General features: G+C 38.6%; 1 protein-coding gene across 2 annotated transcripts in view; it reads left to right on the forward strand.

The window, feature by feature from the left end:
• dnah9 (dynein, axonemal, heavy chain 9) overlaps nucleotides 1-12279 on the forward strand; it is a 103315-nt gene that overhangs the window by 76116 nt on the left and 14920 nt on the right. For both annotated transcript variants that reach the window (XM_053511471.1, XM_053511472.1), the window contains exons 60-63: nucleotides 3475-3668; nucleotides 5302-5450; nucleotides 5906-6033; nucleotides 8313-8540. In XM_053511471.1, coding sequence (XP_053367446.1) covers nucleotides 3475-3668; nucleotides 5302-5450; nucleotides 5906-6033; nucleotides 8313-8540 — 699 coding nt within the window. The remainder of the gene's footprint in view (nucleotides 1-3474; nucleotides 3669-5301; nucleotides 5451-5905; nucleotides 6034-8312; nucleotides 8541-12279) is intronic.

Genomic DNA, 12279 nt, shown 5'->3' on the forward strand with positions numbered 1-12279 from the left:
AATGTAGTCTTAAGAGACAGTTCTCCAGGCTTCGGTCTAGTCCCAGTACCTGACTAGTTTCAGAGGAATTATTTTTTTTTTGTTAGTTAAGCGACACAGTGATCTATGAATCACACTAACATAAAAATAAAATAACAATAATATAACTTAAGGTTAAAGCCAGTGAGAAACAGGTGTTAAATAATTGCAATAGAAGAGGGAGGAAATGAGGTTGCTGCTGAGGTTTTTACATAAACAACCTAGTTTTAATAATAATAGTTTAAATAATTTATAATAATGCATTTCAGCCTGTCACATTAAAACATTTGTTCCCATTTTTTTTTTATTTTGTCTACATCATTTAATTTATTGTAAAAAAAATGAGGGGTGGCTCAAAACTTTTTACAGACTGCATAAATCAACACTCTGTCTACGTATGTAAGGCAATACGATACATGTAAAACTAGTCGATGTACAATATTAGAGGCCAAAACCACAATGCAAGGAAAATTTTGTATTCGTAAAGCTTGAAATAAAATACAAATCAAGCTACATATTATAATTAACAGGATCCAGGAATGGTCAATATCACTACTATCTGCTTTGAGACAATGACCATTGTTAAAAGCGCTATATAAATAAAATACTTTAACTTTGCTAGCATAAAATACTTTATAATATATGAAAAGCCTTTTGGTTTTACCCTTTTTGTTTTTCTAATTTAAATAAATAAATCAATAAATAAAAAAAGATCATACTTTATGTGTGTTTGCTGTTTCCACCTGCACATTCATACAGTTCAGCCAATCAACCTCAGCGACACACACATAAAAAAATCATGCATACAGGTCAAGAGATTTAGTTAATGTTCACATCAAACATCAGAATGAATAACAAAAGTGCGATCCCTGTGACTCTGACTGTGGCATGGTTGTGGGTGCCAGATGGGCCGGTTTGAGTATTTCATAAACTGCTGATCTCCTGGGATTTTTAGACACAACAGTCTCGAGAGGTCACACAGGATATGTGTGTGATTATATATAGAAACCTCAGGTCATAACACTGTCTCCAGAGACTTGTACTTCTGTGCTTCTCTTCGTACCCTGACATGCCCATCACTCTGGAATAGGGTAAATCATGACTCATCATGACGTTTCTCCATTGCTCCAAAGTCAATGCTCCACGAGCATAAACACAAGACACTGATTATCTTGTCTCTCAGTCATGGTTTAGTTATAATTCTGGGCCAATGCCAGATGGAAAACAATGGATGCGTGCTGACTTTTGGTTTGCATGGCTCACAGATCAGGCAGGAGGACCCCTTGGCAGAATTTTGGTTGGGGCCCCAGGGAGGTCTGGACTAGCTTTGTTTTGCACAGTTTAAGTCACATCATTTTTATGTCACTTTCAAATAGCTTGTTTTTTAATGAAAACAGAATTCATTTTAAAACTTGAAAAGTTAACTGTGCAGTTTAAGACTGTGATCAGTGCTTTGTTCTTAGCCACACTCAACATTACTGTTTTCAACATAAAAATATTTGTTATGGCCATAATTGTGCTTAAAAGGTTTACTGCGTATGATTTTAATGAGCATTTTCTGATATGAAATACTTTTTTTCACATGGTAATGGATGATGACGAGTGGATTTTGCGTGTGCAACCTGTGTGTGGATTTGGTTTGTATAACATGGGGATGGGGAGCAATTATCAAGATTATCAATTATCAAATATCAAGAATAGCAATTTGTTTTTGATCATTGAACCAATTATTTTGGAAAGTACAGTTCTATATAGTGCTGTGGAGAAGTCTCGAGCCACCCCTCATTTCTTAGTGTGCTTTCAAAGAGACAGACTTTTCTGTTCTTTTCCCAAATAAAATGAAATATACATCATTTAATCTAATGTAATTGAATTTAATATGAACATTTAAGGTGTGGCTCAGTCAAGACCTGTTGCACAGTACTGTGTTTCTGCTGTGGCGTTAGTGGGAAACTGTATTATTGTGTGTAATGTTTCTCTACAATAGTTGTTTTTTCCTCATTTTTCATGAATGTTGCTCAGAATTCTGGGGCTCAATGTGAATAAGAAAGAAAGTCTTTTACAATACGAACTGTTTCTTTTTGCACCATCAGCACTTTAGAACTCTTCATTGTGAAGAAACTCTCTAATGTTTACTCAGCAATTTAAACAGTATAAAGACAATTTGCTTTGCCATTATATTAAATTAACATCTAAACACCCACCTCAAACCTCCCTGGGACTTTTTTTAGTTGCCAGCCCTTTTTTTTTCTCTTTAGCAGTTCGACATGGCTCATTCAGCAATTACAGCACCTGCGTGCATGCAATATACAATGCACGCCAAGTATTACAGGGTTATTACAGTGTATAATGTGCTTTAATCTCTTACTAAGACCTGTAAAATTTAAATTGAATTGTAGGTGGCCCGTAATGCAATACTCTGTTAATCTATTTATCAATGTATGGGCATAAAAATAATAACTCAGAAAGAAGGACATGCTTGATAAATCTGATTAATGCCAGTGATGTAGCTTACCATTGCTCTTTGTTTCTTTTCCTTAGGAGTTATTTTAGATTAAGTGTTTTTTATTACAGTAGATGGGACAGGTAGCTCAAGCACTTGAGGCTACAGTTGCTGTACAGAGGGTTGGGGTATCGAAGCCCCGCCACCACAGGTTTGCCAATGTTGGGTGCCTGGGCTAGACCTTTAACACATACAATAATCAATCACTAGAGATGCAGGGCATCCTCAGTCCTCCACCCAAGCCTGATGGAATTGGTGGAATGATCCAAAAAGGGCATCTGGTGAGAAACCTGTGCAAATGTTTTATTAGAAACTAAATTGATATTAAATAACCGCTTGAGATTTTTTATGTATGTAAATATGCACTATTGCTATTCACGTATATGTCTTTAAGTACAGTGATCAAAATGCTTTTTTTTTTAACTTATCCACGGATAAGCTTTGACAAAGTTTTTTTGCAGACAACTTTCTGATCTGTCATGTGCACAAAATTAGTATAAAATAAAGAGGCAACAAGACGTTTCATGTGATAAATATATTATACAGCCCTCATATTATATACCCTTCATATTTTGTTTCCAACGAGACAAACATTCTTTTTTATTACTTTTTTTTTAATGTCATCTTGTGCAATAATTCTCCAGACTTTCTGAAGGGATTGCTCCTATATTATTTAATCTACACATTTAAATTTATACAAATGCATTTTGTGTTTACGAAGGCATGGGCACATTCCAGGACACAAATTGTGTGTAGTTTTGGAAGCATGAGGAAACATATTTTTCTTCTGTGCTATAATTGCAGGCAAAGGCAATTAAATTAAATATAAGTCAAATAAAGACAAATAATTGTGGCATACAAGGAATAAACCACTTCAGGACTAGTTATAGGTAAATAAATAACTGCTGTGAAACTTTAAATCCTCTAGCCAAGTGATTTATGTTTTCTCTCAGGCACTTTGTACAATGGATGAATTCCGTAACCTGGACCGGGATATTGAGGGCTCAGCAAAGCGCTGGAAGAAATTTGTGGAGTCAGAGTGTCCAGAGAAAGAGAAATTTCCCCAAGAATGGAAGAACAAGACATCGCTGCAGAGGCTGTGCATGATGCGAGCACTACGACCTGACAGAATGACGTATGCCATCAGGTCAGTAATCAAATAAAAATCAGTCAAAGTAATTAAATAACAAGGTGGTAATTAGTAAGCAGGTTTATTATAAACATGTCATCACTATACAGGCTGTAAAACCTTCATTGTTAACTTAGTTTTGGTCAGGTTTGTGTTTTTTATATTCCAGCTCTTCACATGCATGACTCAGATTGTCAGTGGCTAAAAAATTCGGATTAGCTGGCTTAAGGCTGTAGTACAATATGTGGCTGTCTGTAAGCATGGACGAGTGGGCAGATAATACCTTTTACAGTAAACAAACAAACAAAAAAAAGCATTCTGTGTATACACCAATCATCCACAACACTAAAATCTAGCTGTCTTATACTGTACTTGTGCTGCCAAAACGTGACCAATCAAAGCATGGACTTTACAAGACTTCTGAAAATGTTCTTTGGAGTCTGGCACCAAGCTAGCAGAAGATCTTTTAATCCTGTAAGTTGGTGCAGACTCGATGGATCAGACTTGTTTGTCCGGCACATTCCACAGATGCTCAATAAGACTGACGTCAGAAGAGTTTAGAGACAAAGTCAACACCTTGGAAACTGTAATTTTCCTCTAACTATCCCTGACATATTTTTTTTGCAGTGTGGCAGGCCTGTGGCAGTGTAAAGTACTTGGTCTGAAACAATGTTTCGGTAGGCACGTGTCAAAGTAACAGTGCCAGGATCCAAGATCAACAGATCATAGCCCAGGCCATACCTTTACCTCTGCTGGCTTGCCTTTCTTCAGTGGTGGATCTTCATGCCATATCTTGTCCAAGTAATGCCAATGCACCCAGCTGTCCACATGATTAAAAAAAGTAGTAATTCATCAGATCAGGCCACCTTCCTCCAATGTGCTAAGATTGAGTTTTGATGCCCATATGACTATTGTAGGTGCTTTGGCGGTAGACACGGGTCAGCATGGGAACCCTGAGCTGTAGCTACGCAGCCATTAGTTCACTAATGTTGCCACTTTTGGTACTGTAGGTACTAACCGCTGCATACAGTAACAGAAACACCCACTCTGTTTCATTTGGCTAGATATTTACATTTACCTCTTGCTCAAAGGCCCAACAGATGCAGTGCTTGGGCTGGTCTTTGAACCTGGGACCTTCATCAGATCAGTAGTCCAGTACCTTAACCTTTGAGCTACCCCTGACCCTTATAACAATTTGGCACTTGTCAAAGTTACTCGGGTATTTCTACTTGCCCATTGCTTCTAACACAATACCTTCAAAACTGTGTTTACTGTGTTTTTTTTAACTGTTTGTTGACTTATATATCTCAACTTGACAGGGGCCACTGTAACGACATAATTACTGTTATTCATATGACCTGTCACTGGTTTAATTGTTATGCCCGATTGGTGTATATACACAAGCATGTCATTTGGCTTATGAAGGGATTATATTATACTAACAATTCTTGTTTAAATGTGCTGTATGCAACTGACAGTGGACACAAATGGCTTGGAAATTGTACTCCTGAAGATGTTGCATGAGCACATTTTTTTACCCATGCACATTTAATCTAAATTGTCTTAGTGACATGTATCACCATTTTAAACAGACAGATAGTATTATATTTTAAATGCATGTTAAGTAAAAGTCATCCGTTTCTCTGGACAGAGATTTTGTGGAGGAAAAGCTGGGCAGTAAGTACGTGATGAGTCGATCGGTTGATTTCGCCATCTCCTTCGAAGAATCAGGAGCTGCCACGCCCATATTCTTTATCCTTTCTCCTGGAGTCGATCCACTAAAGGATGTGGAGAAACATGGTACAGTTGCTTAGATTTTTTTTTTTTTTTATCTGTTTAAAGATGAAACTTTTTAATGGCCTCCTGTTCAAATCCATGGTGGCTCATGGACTGTTGTTTTGGAAGATGTTTCTGAAACAGAAAATACAAGTGTTTCATTTAAAAAAAAAGATAAAATAGACGTCTTGTATCAGGAGGCCAGCTCTGGCTGTCCATGCATTGTGTGATTTGAAAGGGCACATCTTAAAGGCTCCTGGAGGAGTGTGGAGATCGATTAGGCATGGCTGTGTGTGTGAGTGTGACTAATCGAATCATAGCCAAAGTGCACCACAATCAATTAGTAAATGCTTGCCTAAAGAGAGATCCTCTGACAATTGCAATTATATTGAGTGTCTGTATACTGTATATACATGTTTCACGTGTAAATAAAAGGTATAAATTACGTAGTTGCTGCTAAACAATATTGTATCTTGCAGGTCGAAAGCTGGGCTTCACGTTCGACAATAGAAATTTCCACAACGTGTCTCTCGGCCAGGGCCAGGAGGTGGTGGCTGAAAGGACTTTGGATCTAGCTGCACAAGAAGGCCACTGGGTAATATTACAGGTAAAGACAAACGGCTTGCTGTTTAAGCTCACTTTGAAATACACTCCTGACTTCACGACAAAGATCATTCGCTTCCCGATGCCCTTTTTAATAGCAGTTAACCTGCATTTAGCTGATCAGCAGCAGCCTCGCCATGGGAATTCAGTTATGAGTTGTAAGTATGCTAATGTCTTGGTCAGCAATGTGTGTTTCACCCAGTCGCCCAGGCTTCCTCTCTAGTGATTAATGACTCATTTGGTCTGCCAGAATAGTGGGAGAGAGGAATGTGTCCTTACTCTAAGCCAGCATGATGGCCCAACCCCAGGGAGAGATGCGCACTCCACTAATGAGTCTATTAGGTTGCTTCTACTCCATCCAAATGTCAGTGTGAAAACACTCTCCGCTCTCCTGCCCAGCTGCTTATTATGGGTATTAGTTTGGAATGGTTCCAGCTGCTATTGAAAAATGACATATTCGCCAAATGCGTATGGATTGACAGACAAAGAATCAGTACAGTAAGAAAATGGTGTTTTTAATACGGATTATCTACTGGGTTTGGATAAATACTGAGGTTATGGCAACAAAAGCAGAACTTACCACACAGATGGATGACACTGCCATATCTCTTTGCAACAGGACTGCATTTTTAACTTTCTAAAGAAGCACCAGTACTGAATCCTAATGGCCCTTATTGGCAGCTGGAAATGGCAGCAGTGGACAGAATGTGAGCGTTCTTCCTTTAAATCCCCGAGCTTTTCTACAGCATATCACATACCTCAGGAACTCCAGGCGAGGAGACGAGTGGTTGTTTAATTACTTTTGCATAGCAGTGCAGATCGGTTTGTTTAGAGTAAATTCTTTCCCCTCCCGTAAGAAAGCTTCCACTATATGCCTCTCCCTCCACTAATCACCCACCCCACCACCCATTTGTTCCTCAAAAGTTCATGGAAGCTCAGCGGGTCAATGGAAAGTTCCCCTCCAGTGAAGGTTAATTATATTGCAGCACACAGAGCCCAGTCGACCAAAATGCAGAAAAGCACTTGCTGTGGAGAGGCAATCAATTGCAGAGATTGGAAGAGAAAATCCACAGTCTTGGGAATCAAGTGGCCTAAACTGGATGGACTTCCCCTCACCCCCCTCCCTCCCTTGCCTCATGTTCCGAAATGTCCTCTTAAAGGCCTACAATGAGCTGTGAATTGGAGAGCATCAAAAAGGAACAAGGTGAGATACCTCAGGGCAGGAGAAAAAAAGCATTATTGGAGAAAAGGCTGCCATGGCAGCATTCAACTTTTAATGAGTTTTTCCAAGAAAAGAAGCAATGCCGCACATTATGGTTTATTCTCAGACTGTGTCACTGCTTAGCACCTACAGCTCACGCTCACATTCTGGTGCCATTTTGATGCCAGTGTATACGTCAGTGTTGTACCAGCATAATGTACCATGAATTGTGCTCTTAGTGGAGGCTGTTATTTTTACTTAGATGCTCAAGTTCTGTTCTGACGGCACTTTTTTTTTTCTTCCCCTCCTGATTATTTAATTATGTTGTTAACAGGTTATGCTAATGAATCAGACACAGTAATTGTATAATCACTTCATACAGCTCCAAAGCCGCTGATTGCAAACTCCGACACATCTCCTCTTCCATGAATGCAGACACCACAGATGTGGCGTCTCCCTGCTGGGCGAGCGCTTGATAAGCCAACGTGTTTAGCCAGGGGAAGGCGAAAAAAAGGACACACTCTGCATGCTGGCAAGCCGCAATAAAGTGCAATAACAGCAAGTACGCGTTGTTAGCAGCAATCAAAACACCTCTTCTCCGACAGCGTGGATAACTTTCTCTCATCTCTGAGTGCTGAGAACATCGAGGGTCGGCGCTTTTCTTTCACAAAGAATTCATTTCCACTTGCTCTCTGTCACTCTGTGCCCTTTAGAAACAATGCGGAAAAATTTGCGCTGACGAGTTAGAAATTGTTTTGTGCTCTAAAGTGGTGTGGTGGGATCCCATCATCCCAATCAACTCCGATTTAACGTTTTTCTAGGAAAATCATCTGACCAAGTCTTTTGATCACAACATGTATCGCCCTTCATGTAACAAGAGAAATCTTTTCAGGGTCACTATCGTTGAATCCATATTTAATTCACACTTCAGTGTAAATGAGTCATGCAAATTTTTATGCCAAGCACAAAAATGAAAATTTAACAATCTGCAGGTCATAGAACTACCACCATTAAGATCCGGATGACAACACGCCCTCTTCGTAATCTAATCACATATTAATTTCTTTTTTTCTTCCACCCAGAACATCCACTTGGTGGCCAAGTGGCTGGGCACTCTGGAGAAGAAGCTGGAGCAGCACGCCAATGCCAGCCACCAAGATTTTCGAGTCTTCATCAGCGCCGAGCCTTCGTCTTCCCCTGAGGGTCACATCATTCCGCAGGGTATTCTTGAGAACTCTATCAAAATCACCAACGAGCCACCGCTGGGCATGCATGCTAACCTGCACAAAGCTTTGGACAACTTTAACCAGGTACACCAAGACAAGTAACATATGGTGCATGTAAAACATATGGCGCGGCAATCTTTTATCTGTCATCTTACAAGCGAGGATTTTCAGACACACTCAGACAAAATCCAATTACAGATGTTTGTTTAAAGCACATCTTAGACAGAATTAAAAAACTCGAGTGCTTTCGGAATAGCTCCGTTTTTACCCTCAATCTGGGCTTGCGCATATCACCCTGGTAGTCGTCTAAAAGATTTGGGTTATTGTCATGGCTAATGATGATTAAAATTCGGCATGTCTTGTCAGTGAAACCCAACCGATGCCATTAGCCTTGAGTTTGCTCTGAGCTCTTTTCGTGCTTTGCCAAGCTGATGGATATCTATCAGATAAATGCTATACTGTGCGACGTGCCGACGTTGTAACTTTCCTCTGTTAAATGGTTTCCGCTCCAGTCATGTACGAGCCTTGAAAGCAAATCAGTGCTGTAGAAAATAAACGCGACCTAATTGTCTCACCAGCTCTAGGAGGCTGCAACATTCTAAAAACAAAAACTGCTTTTCTATATTGACATTTTCAGCAGCCAGAGCAACTTGGTGGTTGAACCAATTTCTTCCTGTCGAAGGACTGATATATGCGATTGATATCGGCGGTATACACTGCTCACACCACCTGATCTAAAAAGCAATAAACATTACTACCAGGATATTTTGTGCAGTTTATATTGCATTCTAATGGTCCAGTAAAGGTACATTAAGATTCTAACTATTGGTAATGCGAAAACTACTGGTAGTATATTTTTATTAGTTTCTCCCTCTGTACCTGGAACCATATCTGCTTCACACTTTACATATTTTATGTGCGAGGGTAAAAAAAAAAAACAAGAGTGAAGTGAAAAAGTGAGAAAACACTGTTCTATGCAAAAGTACATTAACAGTTTTACAGACGATATAGAAGCTAATATGGATTTTATTTAACATTTTACAATTAACAGAAATCAGAAAACATTTTTAAAACAAAAGTAAAAAATAAATAATGGGGAGGGACAGAAATTAAGATAGACATACACACAACCACACATACACACACAAAGTGAGTCAAACATTATTTTTGGCTGTAAAATTTATTTTAATTAACCTTTAGAAAAATACATATACATACGTTTTTCGGCATAATCTTCGTGCTTTTCAATTTTATACTTAAAATACTTTGTTCATCTGTCAACAAGCTTTTGTATTTCGTCATAAAAAAATTTTAAATCTGAGCTGTGAGCCACAAAATGTCTTTGTCCTTGTAGAGCTGCTTTCAGGGGACCAAACAGGACTATGTCTGATAGAACACAATCAGGACTATAGTGAGGATGCTTTAACACCTCAAAACAAAGTTTTTGCAGAATGTCGACAGTGAGTGCGGACGTGCATCGTCACATTACCCTTGGATAGCAGTCCTCTGCATTTAATAAGAGGTTTAAGCTTTAGCTTTTAAATAAGCATCTCACTGTAACAATCACTCTTGAGTGTTGAATCTTTTTCCTGATATTGTTTCAATACTGACCCTTAAAAATCCCAGAAAACGATAAGACACAATTTTGGCTCACATTGCAATTAAAAATGAAAACAAAATCCCGTTGATGTAAAACAATCCCACTTGCACATCAGTGACTGTGGAAAGAGTAGCCTTGAACGAAAAGCGCTGATAAGACATTGAAGGTGACATATGTTTTAAAACCAGAGTGCGGATAATTTTTGACTCACCCTCATATGGGTATATACAGTATGTGTGTGTGTGGGTGTGTGTGTATCTGTGTGTGTGTGTGTGTGTGTGTGTGTGTGTGCGTATGTGTGTGTTTGTGTGTGTGAGTGTTTGTGTGTGTGTGTGCATGTGTGTGTGTTTTGTGTGTGTGTGTGTGTGTGTGTGTGTGTGTGCTTCCCCAACGCCTTTGCATTTGTGGCTAATAATGCCCAAATGGTATCTCTTTCCTTTTGCACTATACAATGCTACATGACAGTTTATTTTAATCCAAGCCCTCATTTTTAATGCTTTTTCGCCTTGACACACCCACGAGAAACAGTATTTTAATCACAAGGACGTTATTCTCTTTGGATATTCATATTCAATTAACATTTTTAAAATAACCAGACCCCCCCACCCCAGGTAAAACGTGATGCTGCTCGTTTTCTTTGAGCCTCTCAGCTGTGCGCTAGAGGAGGAATGCAGTGCTTTCAGTCGTATTCACCCCAGTGAAGCTGTGTTTGGAATCTTAATGCGTCCTGTGTCTGAATGAGAGGCTCTATAACTCCACCTTTAGCTCAGCTCTCGCGTCGAACATACTAAGTGTTCTACAGCCTTCGTTGCATGATACGTATAGGAGATGTCTTCGCAATTTATGTGGTGTTACTGGTGTGTCTGGCGAAGAAACTTTCCTGTGAGACCAGTTGCCATTTATTTCTTTTACGCCCACCTGATCCCTGTCGTTAGAGTCATCTTTAATAATGAGCCGGGGGAGGGCAGGATTGTTAAGCACAGCGATAAGTGATAACAATTAAGAACATCTCAGACGTTACTGAATCTGGTCCAATCATTTGTCTTCCCTAATGAACTATGTAGCTCTGCTGGGAGCTGTAAAGGAAAATGGACACTGGCAGGTGGTTAGTGATAATAGCAATAATAATAAAAACAATTGTAATAATATAAAAAAAATAATAATAATAATGATGCTAATAATAATAATGATAATAATAATAATAATAATAATAGTATTTATATGAAGGCATTCATATATCTTTCATCCAAAAAAATACATAAGTAAATTGTCGGGAATTTGAAGAGGTGAGGATGCAGATGTTGCATTCTTTTTGCTAAACATCATGCTGGACAAATGTGAGAAATGGACACATTTGTGTCAAAATAGACTAACCAATTCATAAGAATCAGATCTCAACTGCAGACATAATCCTGGTCCTGTGACCAGCAGCTGATGGGAGCTTTAATTCAGCGCCTCTGTGCTGCTCAGCATTAATTAATGAAGTAACAAAGTAGTGAGTGAAGGAAGGAAGGAAAGAAGAAAGGAAGGAAGTAGCAAAATTTAAACAACTTGCAGCTAAATTAAATACAAATTCTAAAGATTAAAGACAAATATTAAAATAAATCTACTGCTTGGCCAAAAAAAATTTACCAGTTAAAATTAAAAAGGGAAATACTTAAGAGGCTTTGTTTGCATAATTACTGCAGTGATTCATATGTTTAAATTGGCAACAATTCTTTTAACCCTAACTGATGCCATGAGTGATATTTCTTTCACAAGCATATTGGGAGATCCTGTTCAGGGAAAACGATTTCAGTGTTTCAGGGGGGAAAATATTGGCTTTCATTATAGAAAGAAAACAACTAGGGTGAAATTACTGGGATTATGTTAAGACTAGAACTAGAAGAAATGTTTTTTTTTAGTAAAAGCATTCCTACATGCTCGGTGTAACGAGAGCTCAAAGGATTGGGACTAAACAGCTGTGTGTCAAATCAGAAAACATATGGCAATAAAATGAAGTCTCACTGCCTGATTGCGCTAAATGTAATCAAAGCTCTCTTCGACATTGCTAATTGAAGATGCTGCATGCATGTCATGTGAGATAATATACAGTATACTCATCTAAATATACAGTATTAGTCAAGGGTTATTTTAAGACACGAAGTTCAGCAGTTCTGGAACAGTTAGACAATACTAAAGTTGCACAATACTGTTAAGTGCTTTAAAAAGTAAAACAAAACA

The sequence above is a fragment of the Clarias gariepinus genome, chromosome 14 (assembly GCF_024256425.1).
Source record: "Clarias gariepinus isolate MV-2021 ecotype Netherlands chromosome 14, CGAR_prim_01v2, whole genome shotgun sequence".
Taxonomy (NCBI): Eukaryota; Metazoa; Chordata; class Actinopteri; order Siluriformes; family Clariidae; genus Clarias; species Clarias gariepinus.